Below are 23,848 nucleotides of genomic sequence, written 5' to 3'. Positions count from 1 at the left end.
CTGCCCTGCTGCCCCCCGGAGTCCGCTTCCGTCGCCTGCTTCGACAATTGGATTTTGCTCTCCCTACCACCTTCAGAGAGGGTGAGAGCCCGACACCACCTTGGCTCCAGGCTCCGGTTCGTATTTATCTCGACCTCAGCTCACTCCCGAAGGAGGGTACTCCGGCTGCAGTGTATTGCTCACGGTTTGTCGAACTTCGTGCTCGACTTGCTGGTCACACCTTTATTTACACCGATGGCTCCAAAAATGACGATGGTGTCGGCTGTGCCTTTGTCGTCGGGACCGCCACCTTTAAATACCGGCTCCTTGACCAGTGTTCCAGCTTTACGGCCTAGCTTTTTGCTCTCCATCAGGCCATTCAGTATGCCCGCCGCCACCGCCATTCATCGTATGTACTCTGCACTGACTCACTCAGTGCTCTTCAGAGCCTTGGGGCTCCCTATCCGGTCCATCCCTTGATTCAACGAATACAGCAGTCCCTCCATTCTTTCGCTGATAATGGCGGTTCTGTCAGCTTTCTGTGGGTCCCCGGACATGTAGGAGTGCCTGGGAATGAGGCTGCAGATGCTGCAGCCAAGGCTGCAGTCCTCCAGCCTCGGCCAGCCTCCTATTGTGTCCCGTCATCTGACGTTTGTGGGGATGTATGTAAGAGGCTTGTGTCGTTGTGGTGGGATGCTTGGTCATCCCTCCAAGGAAACAAGCTCCAGGCAGTAAAACCGCTCCCAACTGCTTGGACAACTTCCTCCCGACCATCTCGGCGCGAGGAGGTCCTTCTGACCAGGTTGCGGATTGGGCATTGCCGGTTTAGCCACCGCTACCTGCTCTCTGGTGACCCAGCCCCGCAGTGCCCTTGTGGTCAGGCATTAACGGTGCGCCATGTTTTATTGTCGTGTCCCCGTTTTAGTCAATTTCGTGTTGTCCTGTCCCTGCCATCTACCTTACCGGATGTTTTAGCTGATGACGCTTGAGCAGCTGCTCGTCTTCTGCGTTTTATAACTTTAACTGGCTTGACCAAAGACATTTAACCTTTTTACTAATTTCATCTGCATCTTTGTCAGGTCCTTTTGATGTCCCCCCATCCCCTTGAGTTTTAGCGGGTTCCTTGTGCTCTAACACCAGTGACTGGGCGCTAATGACCTCAGCAGTTGAGCGCCCTTAAACCCTACCCCAAAAAAAAAAAAAAAAAAAAAAAAAAAAAAAAAAAAAAAAAAAAAAAAAAAAAAAAATATTCCCAAAGGGTTTGAAGCATTTTTTTTTTTTTTTTTTTTATTTTTAAAAAAACCTCTCATATTGTCAATAACAGGGCTTCATGATGTAGGCAAACTTGATAGGTATTGTCCAACTTTGCTTCAGAACGTCAGACCAACAACTCTTTTTCCTTGTCACTAAAATCCGCAAACCATTTTAAAGCAGCTTTTTTGGCAAAGAAAGTGACATGACACTTTGTTCCACTATCTCCTTGCCCAATTGAACAGGAAGGTATGCTGTTCCCTTCTGCATCCATCTCTAATCAGTAACTAAATAATGTATTTGGCCTCTAAGTGCAAATTATAATCTGCTTAAATTTCAGACAAATTGCTACTGAATGAATTTATACACAATGCATAATACCAATGAAAAAATCTAATAAGAGATATATGCTATAAAAGACACAATCAAAACAATTTTTTGTAAATTAGATTACAAACTTTGATGGTCTTACGAATCACTTAACAAGGCATACTCAGTCCAACAGAACCCACTCACTATGCTGCAAACACACCACTGAAATACTGATTGTTCAAACAAGGCTCACAATAATGAAAAAATCTGATTGTTAAAGTAAATGTTGCCATTATATTTTCTATAAACAGTGAATCTTGTGAATTTTCTCTGTGAAACTAGTGGTTACGTATTTACCAATGAAGTAGGCTACATTTAAGTGTGATTAAATACTAAATTAAAACTCTTAGATGTTTAACCAATCAATTTCACATGTTTCCCTAATAACTTTAAGACAAAAATTCACAGGTTGCAACACCTAGGTACTAAAATCTCTGCAATCTTGATTTGAAAATTTACATCACTTGATGCATGATTCAAGCAAACCGATTCTTTTTTGGAAAAATGTTTTATACAATTGAATCCAAAAATTAGGTCTTCATTTTCCACTTGTAAATATTTACAATTTTGAGAAGTACAAAAAATATGAAGCTATTATTCATTGAATTCTTCTTCTTCTTCTTCTTCTTCTTCTTCTTCCTTTTTTTTTTTTTTATACAAATGAGAAAAGTTGTATGCAGGTGAACACTTACGATAAAAGCAGAAGAGCTACTTCTCATAGTTTTCAAGTTTTTCTGACAGTCTCATTCCCTATTTACCAGATCATTTTATTTCAATTATTCAAGGCACTAATAAACATTTATTAGGCATAATAAAAGGTTTCAGGTATAATTTGAGTGCCAGAAAAATGTGTTCAAACCTCCAGTGCGCCTCTTTGATGATGCTACTTTTTAGGGCCTTATATGATTGCATTGCAAAACCAAATCCACTTTTCTAGATAGATTAGAATATGCTCTTTCTAATGACCATAGTTTAGAAGAGTTTGGAGAAAACACTTTTTTGAAAAATTTGACTAAAAATACCCATTTTTAGCACTTTTTGAAAAATCGACAACTTTACCCTAGATTTGTGAAATAATGGAAAGTAATAGGAGAATGAAATTTTATATTCTAAGACCTTGTGTTGGTGAGTTATGGTGTGCAAAGTTTCATGTACATCCCACAATTACTTTTGGAGATACAAAAAAACTAAAGTTCGCATTTTTTTAAAACAGCTATTTTTTCGCCCAACTTTGCTTCAAATTATCTATATGAAAATTGCTCAGAGATCCTTTTCTTTATATTTTACTTTAAAGAGCTCTAAAAGTTGTATAAGATGGCCAAGTTTTGTTTCTTTCATGCAAATACTTACAGAGAGATCTCATCTCAAAGTTGCTGAAAATTCAAGGATGCACTATAGAAAGCTGTGCTATGGTCTTAAACAAGTGACTGTTGTTGTTGTGGTGGTTTTCAGTCCTGAGACTGGTTGGATGCAGCTCTCCATGCTATAAAAGACACAATCAAAACAATTTTTTGTAAATTAGATTACAAACTTTGATGGTCTTACGAATCACTGTGCAAGGTTCTTCATCTCCCAGTACCTACTGCAACCTACATCCTTCTGAATCTACTTAGTGTATTGATCTCTTGGTCTCCCTCTACGATTTTTACCCTCCACGCTGCACTCCAATGCTAAATTTGTGATCCCTTGATGCCTCAAAACATGTCCTACCAACCGATCCCTTCTTCTAGTCAAGTTGTGCCACAAACTTCTCTTCTCCCCAATCGTATTCAATACCTCCTCATTAGTTACGTGATCTACCCACCTTATCTTCAGCATTCTTCTGTAGCACCACATTTCGAAAGCTTCTATTCTCTTCTTGTCCAAACTGGTTATCGTCCATGTTTCACTTCCATACATGGCTACTCTCCATACAAATACTTTCAGAAACGACTTCCTGACACTTAAATCTATACTCGATGTTAACAAATTTCTCTTCTTCAGAAACGATTTCCTTGCCATTGCCAGTCTACATTTTATATCCTCTCTACTTCGACCATCATCAGTTATTTTACTCCCTAAATAGCAAAACTCCTTAACTACTAAGTGTCTTATTTCCTAATCTAATCCCCTCAGCGTCACCCAATTTAATTTGACTACATTCCATTATCCTCGTTTTGCTCTTGTTGATGTTCATCTTATATCCTCCTTTCAAGACACTGTCCATTCCGTTCAACTGCTCTTCCAAGTCCTTTGCTGTCTCTGACAGAATTATAATGTCATCGGCAAACCTCAAAGTTTTTACTTCTTCTCCATGAATTTTAATACCTACTCCGAATTTTTCTTTTGTTTCCTTTACTGCTTGCTCAATATACAGATTGAATAACATCGGGGAGAGGCTACAACCCTGTCTCACTCCTTTCCCAACCACTGCTGTATCTCCGAAAATATTGAATTTCTGAATCTGAAACTTTACCAGTGTTCATTGAGAACATGTGTGAATGTTCATACAAAATTTCCTCAAAATCCATGATGGTCACGTGGGAACATTTCTCGATATTAGACCACTTGGCATGGAATGGCCCTTTGTGCTTTTCAACAGTAGTCCCTCTGTTTATCGGGGAAATGTTAGGTGCAGTGGTCTCCTCACTATTGCAAGGCAGCAGTGTCATGAAAGAAAATTAACAAATGTTGAGTAGAGGCTTAATGTTTCCTCGTAGTACTTCATATTCCCCTGCAGTCTTCCCATCAGCTAAATGAAAAGTTGTTTGTGTACAATACTTGGGTAGGTGTGATAAATTTCCTACCTTTCCAGTTTCTAGAAGAAATGTCTCAAGAGATATGGTTACTTGAATGCACACATTGGTGGTGATGTGAGTCATTTGTGTTTCCAAAGCAGAAACTATTCATTGTCATTATTTTATTATCTGTCTGATGTATGACATAAATGAGTACTTCTAAATATGCATGTTATAAAAGTAAGGTTGTTCTGTGAAGAGTATCTTAATTTGATGACTCCTTACATAGAATTACTGCTTAAAAAGTAGAATCATACACATTGAAAAATTAATGATTACTGTTCTGCCTGAAATTCATCTTACATAATTCTAATTACTGCATCTGCTATCTACTGCCATGTTGGATACTTGTCAACATGACAGAATTCTGGAATTTGTCCAAATTAGTGACAGATATTCTTTCCTGAAGACTGAAACTTTCTAGATCATAAATTTGACTACTTACACATAACTGCTTTTCTTTAACGCTTTTGGCTTTGGACTGAGGTATTTTAATGTGATAAGGAAGCTGCAGGTTATCAGTAAATGCACAACAAAAATCAAATCCCTCAGTAAATGAATACCACCAGCAAATATTAAATTTGTCAATGGTAAGATTGGTCACAACAGAGAATCAAAATAGTACTTGTGATAGTTGTGTTGCCACAAACATCATGTTGTTTTGTAGTGATTGTTTCTTTATGATGCCACTTGGGCAATGGGCATAGTAGAGATGGTGTTGCGGCAACTGTTTGTGTTTACAGTCATGGGATTATCAAAAATCTCATTTCCAGTTGCAAAAGAAGTGAATGCAATAAGTGAGACAACTGACACTCCCCTCCTGTTCGCCACTTTTGCTGCTTCCTTCTGTAACTCAGTTGGAGATGGATAGAAGAGGGAAGAGAGAATTGAATTGCAAATGATGTTTGCAAATGACCCATCCTCATACTCAGCTTAATGAATTCTTTTCTTCTGGAGTGTAATTCCAGTAGCTTAATTGTTGCCACATAGGTCAGCAAAAACACGTTACATTTATGACTCTTGCTGACACATATGAGGGCTATTCAGAAAGAAGGGAATGTTTTGGCATTTTAAAAAACTAAGTACAAGAAATACATTTTATAAAGTATTTGTATGGAGTGTAGCCAAGTATGGAAGTACAACATGGATGATGAGCAGTTTAGACAAGAAGAGAATAGAAGCTTTCAAAATGTGGTACTACAAAAGAATGCTGAGGATTAGATGGGTAGATCACGTAACTAAAGAGGCGGTGCAGAATAGAATTGGGGAGAAGAGGAATTTGTGGGATAACTTGACTAGAAGAAGGGATCGGTTGGTAGAACACATTCTGAGGTATCAAGGGATCACCAATTTAGTATTGGAGGGAAGTGTGGAGGGTAAAAATCGTAGAGGGAGACCAAAGAATGAATACACTTAACAGATTCAGATCGTTTCATAGCTTTGGTTACTGGTAATAAGTTGACACCAGTACCTATGAGTTTAATTTGTACACTACAGCACTGAAGATGATCACTGTGATTGAAAATTGATTTTGCTGTCAGTAAACCATCAAAGTTATGACCAACGCTGACCTTCCTTCTAGATTCAGAAGGATGTATGTTGCAGTAGTTACTCGGAGATGAAAATGCTTGCACAGGGTAGAGTAGCATGGAGAGCTGCACCAAACCAGTCTCTGGACTGAGGACAACAACAAAAACAACATATAGATTGAAGTAGTGAGTGAAAATTTGTACACTGGTCGGAGAATTGAACCCGAGTCTCCTGCTTACTAGATAGGTGCGGTAGCCACTAAACCAGTTTGGCACAGCGGTTTGCACAACTACATGAATTACCTTGGCATGCTTCCCTCCTCGATCCAAATTCTCACTGCCACCCCAGTGTACTTTAAACTCCCCTTCACATATGAGCAGAATTTCTGATGCTCTCCATGTTCTGGAATAGCACCTTAGCATATTTGTATAAGTACCTGTACCTGGGTTTTGGGTTGGATCCCTCATTTCAGAACATGTGAGCCTTTGCAATTCTGTTCATGTATAATGGGGAATTTAAAATAGGTTGGGGTGATAGTGAGAATTTGGATCGAGGAGGGAGGCATGCCAGGGTAATCTGCAGTTGTGCAAACAACTGTGCCGAGGTGGCTTAGTGACCACCACATCTGCTTGGTAAGCAAGAGACCCGGGTTTGATTCCCAGCATTTATACAAATTTTCACTCACTGTTTCAGTGTATATACATAAAAACATTCATAAAAAAGTTTGATGATGTGATAAAGTGATACTCTTAAGCTTTAGACTGTTTGCTGTTGCTTCAGAGAATCAATCTAAAGTCTCAAAGAAACGGTCAGATTGGTGGTAGTGAGACAGAACTAGTTAAATGAAAATACAATATCATAGTATCACACTTCAACATTTTAAGGTTAAATTTACTCTATGTTTGACTTGACAAGTTCATTTAAAAACCATTTTATCTTATTTGTTCACTGTAGGCTAAAGGAGTTTAAACTGAAGTATGTAAACGTATTAAGCAGAGAAATTCATCTTACTAGGAAGATTACGTGATTGCTGAGAGCCATTGCTAAATTATTGTGAATAGAGAATGAAAATTTGTAGTGTGCGTATTTAAATAATTTTATCTAAACTGCAGTGAGAAAAAGATTTTCATTGTTGCAATTGCTTGGAGTTTGTGCATAATGTTAATGTGGGGAAGAGCCTAATTAGATGATTTGTGAGCTTAAATGAGATGGACATCATTGTGAGCTGCTAATTTTTTTTTGCATTAAAATAATCCCATAAGCCAGGAAACGAAATTATTTATTTATTTATTTATTAACTGTCCACTTATTTTCTACTATCTGTGATCTATGAAAAACAGTTTTTACTGTGAGGCATAGAGTATGCAAAGTTATTAATTTTACAGAATACTTTTCCTTTTTTTACCAGGGTGTTATGGTTCGTCTAATGCTGGTTCTTGCACCTGTGATGTGCATACTCTCTGGTATAGCTGTCTCTGCCATGCTGACGACATACATGAAGCAGATAGATGCCTCTAAGAATGTGGATAAGAAAAGCAAAAAATTTGAAAGCAACTATGTCATGAAGAGTGAGGTAAGAAAAAAGTTCATTATTAAACCATCAGTATGCTGTGTTATTAATTCCTCTCAACATTTATGTTTGATTCTCTCATAGGCTTTTGCTACAGATGATCCTTGTTTTAGCAGTGGAGAAAACTTGGAGATTATGTTATTCGTAAAGTGGTTTTATCTGTTGATTAAATTAATTTTCTGACACATGAAAATAATGTAAAATTCTAGCTTTTGAGATAAACTAATAAAAATGATCTTAAAAGAAAAATGTGTGTTTTCCTCTGTCTTACAGACAAATACTGAAGAAAATTATTTGTGCCACTAAAATTCTTGATCGATACTGTGAAAGTTTTCGTTGACTGAGATGTTGACTTATTATGTTCTTATGGAACTGCATTCTGACAGTGTTTCCAGTAATACATATCTGTGTGCCCCCCCCCACCCATATCTCTCTCTCTCTCTCTCTCTCTCTCTCTCTCTCTCTCTCTCTCTCACACACACACACACACACACACACACACACACACACACACCCCTACCTGAGTTTTTTCCATGCCACTTTTTGTACAATACATAGGAACATAATGGGGAGCAATACCTTTTGAGTTAAAACTTAAAACAAACATGGTTTATTTTAATCAAGAAGTAAACATGCCAAGTATCTGATTATAGAAGTGTCAAAAGTTATATGAACAAATAATTACAGGAAATCTGCAATGAGAGTAGGTTGCAAAGGAGGTGAAACATTTTCGTAAGGAACAAACAGCTGTTCTGTTAAGAGTACACATTGATAAGGAAACAAAGAGCACTATCTAGTCACAAAAAATCACACTTTTTACAAAGAGGTCTCAGAATAAAATTGAAATAAAAGTTGTACAAAACAATTATAGAAGGAATAGTAACAGACTAGACATACACATTAAACTTTTAAATGAACTGATAGAGCTACGTATTCAATCTGAGAAAGTTCTTTCTCAGTGCATTTCGTGGGTTTTGTTTTCTGACTTTGTGCCTCTTATAGCTGATTTGCTCTAATCTGTTTCTCTTCTCTCATTTCTTTCCAAGAACTTTTCTTTGCTAATGATTCACTGTACCCACAATGTGCAGTGGAGTGTGCACTGATTTGAAACTCCCTGGCAGATTAAAATCTACAGAGTGAAAATATTATACTGGAAACAATCTTCCAGTCTATGGCTAAACCGTGTAACTGCAATTTCTTTTTCCTAGGAAATGAAATGAAATGATCATGTGGTGTTTTTGGCTGGGAGACATCATCTGTGATTGTTCAGCCACCTAGTGCAAATCTTTTTATTTGACACCACTTCGGCAGCGTGCACCATTTCCCGAGTGGATAAAATCTCCAATCCTGCCAGGAATCGAACTGCACTGACCACTCAGCTTCGTAGCTGGATTTCCAGGAGTGTTAGTTCCCCAAGGTTTCAGGGGGACTTCTGAGAAGTTTGAAACCTAGGAGATGAGGTACTAGTTGTAATCTTTCAGGAGATTCCAATCTACACTTTGTTGATGCTGTTACCCTCACTCATTGCAGGAGCCGAGGAAGAACTCAGTGATGAAAACTGTTTGTTTGGATCTGAAGATAAACATGAAAAAGACCAAACTAATTATTAGTAACTGACAAGGTCTAGATGAGGTATTTAAGTGATCTGGAGGTAGTGAATGATGGTGTATATCTAGGATTTCTGATGAGTGACATAAGATAGTGTGATAAATAAATAAAACAGCGAATCATCTTATGTCAAGCTGCAATGTTTAACCTCACTACCATCTAGCAGAAATAGCAATATCCAAACAACGAAGATGTGCTTGGCGGAATCATTGGTGTTCTTGTATGATTGCTTGGGCCTTGAAAGCTTAGTGATAGGAGCCGAATTGATGCCTTTGGGGTATGTTGGAGGAAGATGTTAAATGCACCATGGACAAAAAGAACCAATATATCCATTATAGCAAGACATAGCATCAGCAGAAGTTTGATAGTTCATTGGGCATATTTTGAAAAGAGAAGAGATAATGTAGGAAAGACCATCTTGCAAGACAATATCTAAGGCTGAAGACAATGAAGAAGAGCAGCAGGCAGATAGTTGGATCAAGCAAAGAAGATTAATGACCTTCTTCACACTATATTAAGAAGGGCAGAAGATTGCAGTGGATGACGATGTGTATTTGAAGATTGTTACTTAATACGTGAATAAAGATATGAGGTCACAAGTCAGCAGTGAGTAGACAGATATGATGAGGTCAATGACAATGATTAACTCATAATTCTCTGACCGTGGATTGGAGGGAAGTACAGCGGAAGGAGATAATTGGATATCTGACTGAAATTTTGTCAGAAAGGGTGCTACCTGAGCAAGCACAGTCTCTTGTGCACTGCTTGGTAGCTGTGACTCTTAGGAATTTCAGTAGTAACCTTCGGTTTTGGTTTTATCTCCTTCTGTAACTTCTTTACCTTTCTTACTTTCTTCACATACTGTTTAACAACCATTAATATTTGCTGTACCCCAACTGCCACTATCTTATTTCCACTCACTGAACAGCTTGGAACTTATGTGGGAAGAGAGAGGTGCCGGTAATATTGTTGAAATCGGCTCTGCAGAAGGGAACTTCTTAAATAAATTGCATAAATCTCTCAGAAACTGGGCAAGGTTCCAATCATCAATAGTACAACCCTTCTTAAAGGCACCATGCATAGTGTGCAAGTCACATGCCCATAAGTTCAAGAACACAGGATCCTCAAGATTACCTTCAACTTTGAGCTTGCTTTTCAGTTCTTTCAGGAATGAGTTATTACCATTAAAGCTTGACACTTGAACAACAACTTACCTTTTCAGATTAACATTATATTGGAATGCACCTGGCACAAATCCTTTAACTAAATCTTTTGCAACACTTTTTCCCAGAAACACTGAAGTCGGGTACCTGCTCGATACCTGGACCAACGCACTATCCCAGAAACGTACAGATCCATCTGCTGGTTTTGCTATTCAAACTCTCATCAAAACAAAGCACAACAATGTCGCGGGAAATAACAGTAGGCTGTAGCTGTTGAATGAAACATGGACTCGTATTGAATGCAATGTTAAAATTGACATTTAACTTATCGAGCTGCACTTTGAAGACAGTTCATTGCCTGGAAACATATCCGGTAAGATATTATGAAGGCTACCACTGTCGGGAGATTGGTGTCTCAGCAGGCAACAGACACAAACAGATTTGTGCCTTCATCACGGCATCTCTCTGCACATAATCCAGCTTCATTGGCCATTGTCCAGTTATTGCAATAGGTGGCTGATGCAATTGTGTAGGGTTAGGAGCTGTCACTGGAACACATCGTGACTGCATGATGCACTCCCCATGTGTGCCACAGCAGACTAAATATATAAGGAGACTAATTAGAAATAGTATGTTTCTTCATGGAAATCAGTAATTCTATTTGCCAGTGCACTTAATGTGTCAAGGCACAGTCAGGAATGTTCTTTTCATTACCGGAGTTGTTGATCAACTGGTTGCATCCAGCAGTAGTAAACAGCACCGCAAGGGCTATGCTCGATGTAATAGTATTGTGGCAGCATCCGTTTGTAGCAGTTAGCATGGATATAGGCACTGTCACCTTCCTAGTAGCAGTGAGCCCAACGTGCTTCTTTTCATTTGCATGACCCGACAAGAGCTGCTTGCTCATGTTGCTGATACAGAGGTTTGTTTTACAGAGCCTGCAGCTGAACACTGAATTTTTCAGTAGTCCACGAACTCCCCTATGACACTTGTCTTTTGTGCACAACACCAAATAAGGGAAGCATGGCCCGCACAGTTTGGTTCAGTCGGCTGCAGCCAGATCCAACTGGGTAGCTGGCTAGCTGCTGCAGTGGACTGAGCAAGGGAAGGGACTAGGGCTGCCGAATCACTGGTGGCGGAAAGTCACACAGAACCTGGTTGCAGATGAACAGTGATGTCAGTGCTACATTGAGCCAAACAGAAGGCAAGCAAGTTCTTCTTCTCAAAAGCAAATTGTGTACATCCTTTTCCAGGGTTTATAAGCAAAAATGCAATAATTCTGAGTTTTACAGGACATTGGACATCCTGCCAGGTTAAGAAATCTGTATTATGCTGCCCATCTTTTTTCTCTTCATTTAAAATAGAAAGCATTCACACACACACACACACACACACACACACACACACACACACACACACAAAGAACCACCACTGGAGCAAGCGAAATGCAGTTACTTTCGGGTGAGGATTGTCAGAGCCTTTGTTTGTTACATTGGTTACATAAAGTAATGACTTGGCACTATTCAAATTTATGACATGTTGTGTTGTTGTTGGCCTCAGTCCATAGACTGGTTTGATGCAGCTCTCCATCCCTACTCTATCCTGTACAAGCTTCTCCATCTCAGAATAACTACTGCTGCATACATCCTTCTGAATCTGCTTAGCGTATTCATCTCTTGGTCTCCCTCTACAAATTTTACCCTCCATGCTTCTCTCCATTATTAAATTGATGATCCCTTGATGCCTCAGAATGTGTCCTGTCAATCGATACCTTCTTTTAGTCAAGTTGTGCCACAAATTCCTCTTCTCCCCAATACTATTCAGCACCTCCTCATTAGTTACGTGATCTACCCATCTAATCTTCAGCATTCTTCTGTAGCACCACATTTTGGAAGCTTCTACTCTCTTCTTGTTTATTTATCATCCATGTTTCACATCTGTACATGGGTACACTCCATAAAAATACTTTTAGAAAAGACTTCCTGACAGTTAAATCTATACGCAATGCTAACAAATTTCTCTTCTTCAGAAATGCTTTTCTTGCCATAGCCAGTCTACATCCGATCACCACGTTGTTTTGCTCCCCAAATAGCAAAACTCATTTACTACTTTGTCTTATTTCCTAATCTAATATCCACATCATCACCTGATTTAATTCAACTACATTCCATTATCTTTGTTTTGCTTTTGTTGATGTTCGTCTTATTTCCTCCTCTCAAGGCACTGTCCATTCTGTTCAGTTGCTCTTCCAGGTCCATTGCTGTCTCTGACAGAATTACAATGTCATCCGGAAACCTCAAAGTTTTTATTTCTTCTTTGTGGATTTTAATTTGTACTCCAAATTTTTCTTTTGTTCCCTTTACTGCATGCTCAATATACAGATTGAATAACATTGGGAGTAGGCTACAACCCTTTCTCACTCCCTTCTCAACCACTGCTTCCCTTTCATGCCCCTCAACTCTTATGACTGACATTTAGTTTCTGTACAAATCGTAGATAGCCTTTCGCCCACTGTATTTTACACCTGCCATCTTTGTCATTCAAAAGTGAGTATTCCAGTCAACATTGTGAAAACCTTTATCTCATAGGATTAGTCGTAGGGTCAGTATTGCCTCATGTGTTCCAACATCTCCACGGAATTCAAACTTATCTTTCCTAAGGTCGGCTTCTACCACTTTTTCCATTGGTCTGTAAAGAATTTGTGTTAGTATTTTGCAACCATGAGTTATTGAACAGATAGTTTGGTAATTCTCACACCTCTGAACACCTGATTTCTTTGGGATTGGAATTATTACATTCTTCTTGAAGTCTGAGGGTATTTCGCCCGTCTATACATCTTGCTCACCAGGTGATAGTGTTTCGTCAGGGCTGGCTCTCCCAAGGCTATCAGTAATTCTAATGGAATGTTGTCTACTCCCGGGGCCTTGTTTCAACTTAGGTCTTTCAGTGCTCTTCCATTTCCATAGCATTGCCCTGAAGTACATCACCCTTGTATAGACCCTCTATAATTCCTTCGACCTTTCTGCTTTCCCTTCTTTGCTTTGGACTGGTTTTTCATTTGAGCTCTTGATATTCATACAAGTGTTTCTCTTTTCTCCGAAGGTATCTTTAATTTTCCTGTAGGCAGTATCTATCTTACCGCTATTGATACATGCCTCTACATCTTCACATTTGTCCTCTAGCCATCCCTGCTTAGCCATTTTGCGCTTCCTGTCGATCTCATTTTTACGACGTTTGTATTCCTTTTTGCCTGCTTCATTAACTGCATTTTTATATTTTCTCCTTTCATCAATTTAATTACATATCTCTTCTTTTACACAATGATTTTACAAACTCTCATCTTTTTACCTACTTGATCCTATGCTGCCTTCACTATTTCATCTATCTACTATATCCATTCTTCTTATACTGTATTTCTTTGCCCTGTTCTTGTCAGTCACTAATACTCTCTCTGAAACTCTCTATAACCTCTGGTTCTTTCAGTTTATCCAGGTCCCATCTCCTTAAATTCCTACCTTTTTGCAATTTCTTCAGTTTTAATCTACAGTTCATAACCAATAGATAGCGGTCAGAGTCCACTTCTCCCCCTGAAAATGTTGTAAGATTTAAAACCTGGTTGCTTTTCATGACATATCAAGAAGAATTTTTTAATTTGTCAGCTGATATAAATAATGGCTACAGTTCTGAGCAGTTTCCCTTTTTTTTTTTGCCCACGTTATTTTGGTGGAAACATTTCTGAATTCAGTTGGTGTCTGTTTGGTAGTGACAAGTTTATTTGGGAAGCACCGAAATCGGCATTTGTTTTCTTGTTTTTCCTTTCCTTGGCAGAGTTGTAACATTTTGACAGATATTTTTGCCAATTTTCCACTTGAATTGTCAAGAAAATGTAGTAATATTAACTGAAAACTGAACTTTGTGCTAACACCTTGTAAATATATTCAGTGTGCGACAGTTATGTGTGTAATATCAAGTTTAGGGAGATCTCTGTGAAATGCAGCAGTAGAAGAAAATTATGTTACGAATGTTAGTCACATATCTTGTTAGGCTGAATTCATGCAATAATTTTGAGATTGGAGTTATATAAGAATTACAGTACCATAGTAATTAAGCAGTTGGTAAGTTCATCACACTGCCTTTTATCAAGTTTCACTTCTTCGCGTGGTTCAGATTTATAGTCTCCAATTCTACTTCAAAACAGTTAGTGAGACGCTCATACAAACAATTTGTCACACATCTATTATAGTTGTAATGTAGTGTGTCAATATTTTGGTTCTTTTATGATAATTTTGAATGAAATACATTTCATAAACCAATAAACTTAGGAAGCTGTACCCACCCCTTTAATAGAACAAAGTGTTCTTTATTCTCCTTTACAGATCGCCACTGTTTTTGTTTGTGTGATGTCATTTCTACTTGTTTCCTATACATTTCACTGTACATGGGTGACATCTGAGGCATATAGCAGCCCAAGTATTGTGTTGTCAGCACGATCACATGATGGCTCACGCATAATATTTGATGACTTCAGAGAGGCATACTATTGGTTGAGGATGAATACTCCAGAGGTTAGGTCATATCTATACAAACATTGCTTAATGTTTATTGTTTATTACTTTATATTACCACTTAATACAGGTATTTATCCTGACTCTTCATATAAAGATGAAATTAGTGAAACTGAAGATATCATTTTATATTTTATTGATATTTATATTTTGCCAGTTTTTATTTCCACTTGATATTTCTGCAGTGAAAAAAGAGAGGTTAGCTTTTAATTTTTTCATTTTTGTTTCTACCACTTCTTAAATAAGTGATGAAATGAATGTCAAATAGGTCAGTTGTTATACTTGATGATGGAATCCTAAGTTGTTTTTGAACTGTTTGTTTTTTGGATCATTGTGTTTTACCACTCAAAAAAATCACACAAAAGTTACTTTAATACTTAAGTTCCTTTTTTTAAGCCCGTAAGTGCTATAGAGTAAGAGGCATATATTGAACAAGTATATATGTTGTGTTAAACAATTGTAGGATGCACGAGTTATGTCCTGGTGGGATTATGGATATCAGATTACAGCAATGGCTAACAGAACAATCTTAGTAGATAACAATACATGGAACAACACACACATTTCAAGAGTTGGTCAAGCCATGGCCTCATCAGAAGATAAGGCATATGAAATTATGAGGGAATTAGATGTGGATTATGTTTTAGTTATATTTGGAGGACTCACTGGATACTCTTCAGACGGTTAGTATTGTAGCACTTATTTTCACGTATGACTTTTCACCAGTTGTCGAGTACATTGGTAACTACACAATGAATTTCTGGCTTCAGGCTAAAAATTTGCATTGTTGAGAATTGCTGAATTGAGTGCTCTTATTTTTAAATGGTATGTCAGTGCTGCTTTGCGAATCACCTGTACATACTTGATATTACTTTGCAGATATAAATAAATTTCTGTGGATGGTTCGTATTGGTGGCAGTACAGATCGTGGCAGTCACATTAAAGAATGGGATTATTATTCACCTGCAGGAGAGTTCAGAGTTGACAAAGAAGGCTCACCCACTCTGCTCAATTGCCTCATGTACAAGATGTGTTATTACCGCTTTGGACAAGTTTACACAGAAGGAGGTAGGTGGTGGTATTCTGCATTGTTGATGGCTGTGAATCTGTTACATTGGGGGTGTAAGAATGTGTTTGTTTTTAGTATCACATGGAGAAAATGTATGTTGGACATTGTTCTGAGTACCAGTATACTGTTTCATTTGGTTCTCATTAACTTGTTAACAAAAACATGAGTTGGTTGATATGTGACATTCTTATGCTCTTTAAATGTATGGATAATTCAAATTATGAGTTTTTAAAATATATTACATTGTATCCAAACCATGACAAGTTCAAAAAAATTCTTGTGCTTTTCGGCTCCAACCAACAAGTTTTGTCGTGTAAGTTATCAATGTTAGACCCCAGTCGGCACTAATGAGTAAAATTCTCCTTTAAATTTGGCAGAAATACTACTGGAACACATTATATTAAATATGTAGTGATGTGAGGAATGTACCAAGAACTAAGGGACTTACTCCAAAAAAAATTCACAATTTAACTAGGCTGAATAATTGGAAGATTAGAATTTTTTTAATTGAGGGTCCTGTTGATGAAGAGAGTCAATTACCTGTTAGATAATTTGTAGGGAATGCATCTGGTGGTGTAGCAAAAGTTTCTTCCACAACTAATAATGAAGGCCTTTTGTAGAGTGTAAGTTTCTGAAAGACAGAACTGCGAAATAACTATAGACACAGTATCAGCAATTAATGAAGAAGCAAAACTTATTAGTTTAGATAGCACAAAGGATAACAAATAAAATGTATTTGGGCATATTTGTCGCAACTTAAAGAAGCATGATAAATAAGAAGTATAAGTAAGTACATCAACAGGGTGTATACGACCTGGGAGATCGAGGAAAAACCCGGGAATTTTTTCATTCAGGAGAAAACAGGGAAAAATCCGGGCATTTTTCATTGTTCCAGTTTTCAGTTTAATTTTTGTAATTTTCAAAGGTAACAACCGATACTCTGTATCCTGCTACTGCAGAATAATACTGCAGCAATAAAACATAAAAGAGAAAAAAACGAAAATAAAACTTAAATTGCAAGGAAATACGCCATATTCAAGAACAAAACACAGTGTTCATGTAAGTGTCTGCCAACAGCAAAATGTGTCAAACGCTTTAGGAAGACTGTGCAATGCTTCGTAACAACAAACTGCTTCCGATAAGCATGACGTCACAACTGTTTACGTTAGATTCGTTTTAGCAGTTACGAGTGGGCTCATGCGCATGTACAGTTGAGTCGCGTGTAAGTAGTACCTTTTCGCGCTTCTGGCTGCAGAAATGGGGCTGTTGGTTGTGTAAGCAGCCCCAGTGAGCAGCTAGATGCTACTGGAAAAATTTTACTGGCACACCCAAGCTGCCAGATTCACGCATGCGCATCAGGCCCGGATCTTGGAGGGCGGCATTTTCGGAGGGGTGGGGGGGGACTTGTTTCACAAAGCGCCTAGCATTCAGCACACGTTGGTCTATCGATTATTCATATGATTTTGAAACGCATCCCTGTTGGTTTTTGAACTCATTCGAAGTTGATTTCTGAATGAATCATGAGTTGATTTTTGAATGTGTGTGTAGTGTACTTGATGTCTCTGTCAGGGGAATCCTCATCGTATCTAGAAATAAACTTTCCTGAAGACAAAAAGGGATGGGGCTGTATGAGCTGAGCGGAGTAAAGCCGGACGGATGAATGTTAATCGCTGTCTGATTACACAGTTGATTGGGTTTGCGTATGATCAGCCTAAAATCAGTAGATTTAGACTAGCAGAGTGGAAATAACGACTAACAGTAGTAACAGGTAAGAAATATTACGTATTATATTCACGGTCTATCCAAGAAAAATGAAATTTTGACAGAAAATTATTGGCCAGATCGTAACACTAATGAGGGCCAGTTGTACAGTCCCCGGCTAGCAGCCGCTAAGTTCTGCTCTGGAAGTAGCGTGGGAAACGCGTTGTACGAACATGCACCAAGTCCGAACTGTAGAATAATCGTGGGATAACCAAACCGGTGTTTCTGGCAGGGTTAGTGAAGTTAACCTGCGAATATTTACAGAATTAGTGATGACAAGATTGATCATCAGAATGAGGACAGAAAAGAAATGAGTGTATCACACAATTTATTGAAGAATGTGACTATTCTGAATTTATATAAAAATTTTGTACTACTACTTTTCCATCTCATGCTTGAGAAACTGGAGCATATGAATGAAATGTGAAACTATTTCATAACATAAAGCTTTTTGCTTGTACTAGACCCAGTAGACATTTGATTTCGGTACTTCGTGAATTGTATTCTGTCGAGATATAAAAATGAACATTTGTGCCAAAACAGTCTCGTTTATTTGTTGTGTGTTAAAATTGCTGCAATATTAGAACGGCCTATTTTGTTTTATCTAGCAGACAGCGACAAAATAGACATAATCAGATCGAGAACACACACCAGTTTTGGATACTATATGTATTAACAGCTTTTTGTGTATTAGACGACGACATTTCGATTTTGCATGTAGCAAAATGTTTGACGAACTTTGATGGGGTAATAGATTCTTTCGCATAAAGGGAAGCATCCCATGTAAAGCTGTAGTATGATTAGAGAGGAAAAATGGAAGGAGCTGAGAATTGAAGAAATATGTAACGTCTTGCTTGTCTCTTGTCTTTACTGGTTTTATGTACCCTATACTTAATTTTACGTCACCCAAACTGCAAGTTATTAGCTAATAGGCAATAAAGACTAAACATTTTTTAAAGAGTTCTTGTTCTCCCGGTTACAAATAATCCCATCTAATTATGAGGGTTTTTTTTAAAAAAAAGAAAGAGGGGGAGGGTGTCAAACCAGCTGACTGGCAGGAGGAGAGGCACCACACGACAGTTTAAATATAGTTTGATGGCATCCATTACAAAATATACACATTTCAATTCCACAGTGATGTGTGATAGAGGAATGCTGTGTGAAGAGGTGTGGCACCTCACTTTGGCATACTTAAGACCAAGTAACATGTCTTCCATTTCTTCGAACACATATGTTGAATGTATCAAGACTCTTCAGAAAAGTGTGCGCTACAAAATGAAAATAATGTTGAAAATTCAATTGTTTTGATGACCTATCTCAAATGCTTGGGAGGGGGGATAGTCTCCACGTGGCCCGCATTTACATTTAGTGATTTTGCTATTTCCTCTTTGTTTACTGGTCTCACTTCAAATGAAAATGGATTTCTGTGGCCGGGAGCTATCAAATGAATTAAAATACATTCATATAACTACGGAGGGCTGAAATATTTTATTAGCTTCAGATTTGATTTTACTCTCACCTTTCTGACAGTTAAGCGTTAATCGCCTTGCCGAACAATGAAGTTATTTTTGTCGATTTGCTAAAGAAATTTCACTTTTATTAATCTTTTCCGCAGAGGCAATCAACTTATTTGAAACAAAGTGTTTAATTCCACACAGTTGGCTAGCTTCAACTGTTTGCTGCATTTCAAGTGCACAGTTTCATCTTCTAGCACATATGGCATTATCCCTTAATAAAGAACCAACATGAAATAATACAGTACTGGCGTTCCAAGAAAATTTACATCCCGAAAAACACACTCAAAAGCATATCATCAGGTCGAGGTCTACTTCATTGGGAATCTGGATGTACGAATGTGTTCTTTAAGTATGCACTTTAACTAGGCACATTTTAGTATTGCTCATGAAATTCCGATGTCTGATGTCATGTTTCTTTTATGACATAATGTAAGATCATCTAATGTTTTACACATACAAACATACGGGCTTCCTACGTCGTCATAGCTGTGCAAGCAGTGTGGTGCCTGTCATCTAACAACTGCTGAAACGAACCTATTTGTAAAAGGTTGCAGGAAAATATTGTGAATGGTGGTTTGAAAAAGTTACTTCAATGTGCGAGAATATACGGTGAATTTCTTAAATCACAGAGCGGGTGACTCTAATTGAAAAATTAACTCTTTGATAACGAGCCATTTATATGAATTTTTAGCCCTGAAGATCAAACGTTTCTATGTTGTTATTAAAAATTTTCCTGGCACATTTGTGTGATATATCTTAAAGTGCAACACGCGCAAAAATGATGAGCATTATATGTGAAAGCTTAGCTTCTTTTGCAGCGTATTAACCTTAGAGACCAATATTATATGTGAAAACTTTGCTTTTCTTGTAGCAACACTATTTATATTAATTTAAACCATTAACTTTTCCTGTTTGTGTGTTTGCGCTACTCAACAGTGATTTTGCTATTGACTGACTACATCACATGTCCTATGCTCTGAATATCCACTGTCATCGGGTGGCGAGATCACATGACATGAGCTATGACTGGCTGCTGTTACTTGGAAAGTAACTTTCAGTGTTTGGTGGAATTTGAATTTATACTTTTGTAATATGAAAATATGCAGTGTACGGGTTGCTGCACTTAAAAAATCGTTTCAAAACATGTTTCTTTTTTTTATTCCCCCCCTCCCCCCTCCTCACCCCCCTTCCCCCCCCCCCCCCCCCCCCCCCCAATTTTCATTTTCTAAAGTGCTGGGAAATTTACGCACCCATGTATAAAACCATATCTATCTAAGGATTGATAAGTTTTAAAGTTTGAAGGTAAAATATACTGTCCTCTGCGGTATACAAACACCTGCGTTGCAGTGAGAGAGAAAAATCTTATGTTCTGTTAACAGGAGAAAATTATAACCATAGATATAGTCATGGAACCTTTTTAAAGCCAAAAAAGGAAAAAAAGGCTTCCTTTTCAAATTGACTGTAGTTTCATTGTCAGAGTCTTGGACACAACAGCAGTTGGTCACTCCACATCATTAACTTTATGGGAGATAACTGCTCCCAGCCCGTAGTCTGATGCATCCGCTGCTACAGTGGGCAACTTATGAGGGTAGTAGGTGATTAAACAAGTGATTTTAGTAAGTGCCTGCTTCAGTTTGTGAAATGAACTGTTATCCATCATATTTCCAGTGCCACTTCACATTCGTGCCTAATAAACAGTGCAACAGTTCCATAGTGGGTTTAGCGTAAGGAATAGATTTATATAATAATATAATTTATGATGATGATATATATTATTTGGATGAGGACTGATTTGAGTGGCTTCACATCCATGAGGGGTTTAAAGGTTTTGAATGGCCTTGACAAGCTTTGCTGTGGACTTGATACCTGCAGCACTAAGGATAACTAAATCTGTCTGTTTCGATATTGTGTGAGAGATCTACTGGAGCCATCCCCATGTCAGTGGTGTCATCCAGATAACTACTGGTCCAGGGACACCGCTTATTAAGTGCTCCAAATACCATTGAAATACCACAGAGGCACTGGAGGTCCCATACAGTAAACAGTTGTGTGAAGCTAAGCCAAATGGTGTGATGATCACCAAATCGTGTTTTCCCTGTTTATCCTAGAGTAACTACAGATAAGCTTCTTTGAGATCTGTTTTGCAGAAATCAAGTGTGGCTTTATCTTTCACTTCGGGGACTGGGTATGTATCCACAACCATTTGTACATTGGCAGTGGATTTAAAATCATGGTAGACACGGAGAGACCCATCTGGTATTTCTACCAGCACAATTGATCTTCTCACTTTGAAAAATTTTGCTGCTGCTGAAGAATTCAGTGTAATGTGCACTTCGTAGTCCCTGACACGTGTTGTCTTGCCATCAAACATAGTTGCATATTTCTGTAAGAAGCTCATAAGGTGCATGTGGGGTACTACGATACCCTCACCTAATTGACTGAGTTGTATATCTGCAGACCCATCTAGGAGAATAGATGAGGATCCAAAACATTACTTGAATCCTGTGATTGGACTACCAACAACTTTTTGTGACCATATCCTTATACCAAACAGTACAGAGTTGACCATGACAGCTATCCAATCTTTATTTTAACTGGTCAACTTATATGGAATGGTTGGAACAGTGGTGTGTCTAACCGTCAGTATCTTTGAAAAGTGACAATCGTTGCAAAAGAAGCTGTACCAATCTGGAAAGTTATGGATGCTCAATTGATTGACACCTCCACATTTTGAAGTTCATATGAAACAGGGTAAAATTGCATGAACCTGAAAGTCATTAGAACCCGAACCTTCCAGTTCAGGTTCAAAGTCCAGACCATCATCAGTAAAATCTGTGCCATTCACTTTTCAAAAAGAACAATTCTCATGCTAAACTATCTGCGGCTATATTATTTGATAATTCTTGTAAGAAGATGATGATGATAAAATGTAGAATGGAAAGTATCTTTTAAGTCATTTCAGTGGCTAATTCAAAAATATTCTTTCTGATAAACTTACCTGTACTTTGGTTAAAATGTGTATTCATTGTGTTATTTATTAATATCTTATACCAAAAAAAAATAAATGATTTTCATTTGTATTTCACAGGAAAGCCACCTGGATATGATCGGGTAAGGAGTGCAGAAATTGGCAACAAAGACTTTGAACTAGATGTTTTAGAAGAAGCCTACACAACAGAGCATTGGCTAGTGCGAATATATAAAGTGAAAGACTTGCGTAACAGAGGAGTGTAAATGGGTCAACTATGAAAAGTAATTTGTGCCAATTACTGATAACAGATAATCTTCAGAAATACACCTCCTGTACTTCCTCAGGCCTGATTTCCTGTCACAAAGAGACTGCCACGGACGAGTACAAATTGCTCTGCAAATGTAGCTTTAATATATGTTCCTATGTGGAATTACTGATGTGTGAGATAACCAACTGTAGTAACATTTCATATTGTTAGTGAGGTTGTCTTTCTTAATACTATGTGTATTTGTTTAACATCAGTTTGTCAGGTCATCAAATTAGCATGTGTACTTTGTTTACATTCCATTTTCAGGTTAAGTGTGGTAATACATGGAAAAAGGCATGTGTTTTTACTTGATAGTATGTACAGGCTTGATGTGTGCTGGGCAATTGGTATTTCTGTTGTAACTCTGGTTTGTTGGAGGCTTGTCAGTCACCTTTATTTAAGGTGAGTAGAATTAAATACTGGGGGTTACTGTCAGTGATTTTGTGAATAAAGCTGTAATAAATTCATTGGCCAAAGTGGTAAATCACTGGTAGGTTTACAATGCACAAGTTTATACGTTATGTTAACATCACAAATAAATTAAAAACTACATTTTATTTTTACAGTAAGCTATTTCTTGTGTAGAACTGAGACCCTATCCAAGCACCTGAAAATATTAACATGTTCTTGCTGGTGCATACCACCAAAGGCTTTTGCTCAACTCCTCCATTGAGTGGTATGTAACACCAGTGGCTCACACTGGAGTCCTCCTTCAAGCACCAAGTACCACAAGTAGCTCAGCTGGAACCGCCCATCAGGTGGCTCATACTGGAGTCTTTCATCAGGCTGTGTGTACCACAGGAGACTCTCATCAAATGTTAGAGGGAAAAAGAAAAACTAGAAAAAATTGTCATGTAGTTGAACATATAAATAATGAAAATTTAACATATATTACCCGAAAAAATATGAAAGTTATTTTATTTAATCTGAATATTATAAACATAACTAACAGAAATTCGATTGTAGACACACAATACTTCAGTATTATAAGCGTAACTTATTGTTTATGTTTTCTACGCAATTTTTGAAAGCATTTCAGAGTGCTGGTTGGCTGTAACAACCGTTGCAATAAGTTGTTTCACTTTGAGCTTTCCTCATGGCATAATCTGTAACACTTTTTTTCTGAATAACAATATGTAACATTTTGCTTGGCTTTCTTGCAGACTCTTCATTTGATACAAGAAAATCTGAAACATGTTTGAGGGTATTTGCTTTTCAATATCTAATTGTTCATTGTGGTACCCTGCTTTGATTTATATACCACACATTTGTTAATTATATTATAATTTTTCTACGCCATTTAATGGTTTCCAATACCGCACAAAGTTGCTTACTCAGTTGTCATTGCATTTTTACAAGCATAAATGTCAATATTATGATTGTAATCTTCAGACGGAGATGCTGAGTC

At 37.8% G+C, this 23,848-nt stretch overlaps 1 protein-coding gene across 3 annotated transcripts in view; it reads left to right on the top strand.

Annotated features, from left to right (window-relative positions):
• The window catches only part of LOC126457818 (dolichyl-diphosphooligosaccharide--protein glycosyltransferase subunit STT3A), a 109,464-nt gene extending 86,461 nt beyond the window's left edge, over positions 1-23,003 (top strand). For all 3 annotated transcript variants that reach the window (XM_050094437.1, XM_050094436.1, XM_050094439.1), the window contains 5 exons: positions 7,318-7,482; positions 14,627-14,815; positions 15,279-15,498; positions 15,695-15,883; positions 22,251-23,003. In XM_050094437.1, coding sequence (XP_049950394.1) covers positions 7,318-7,482; positions 14,627-14,815; positions 15,279-15,498; positions 15,695-15,883; positions 22,251-22,396 — 909 coding nt within the window. In that variant the 3' untranslated portion in view covers positions 22,397-23,003. The remainder of the gene's footprint in view (positions 1-7,317; positions 7,483-14,626; positions 14,816-15,278; positions 15,499-15,694; positions 15,884-22,250) is intronic.
• The last annotated feature ends 845 nt before the right edge of the window (positions 23,004-23,848 follow it).

The sequence above is a fragment of the Schistocerca serialis genome, chromosome 2, assembly GCF_023864345.2.
Source record: "Schistocerca serialis cubense isolate TAMUIC-IGC-003099 chromosome 2, iqSchSeri2.2, whole genome shotgun sequence".
Classification (NCBI taxonomy): Eukaryota; Metazoa; Arthropoda; class Insecta; order Orthoptera; family Acrididae; genus Schistocerca; species Schistocerca serialis.
This window is presented reverse-complemented; position numbering and strand designations above follow the sequence as displayed.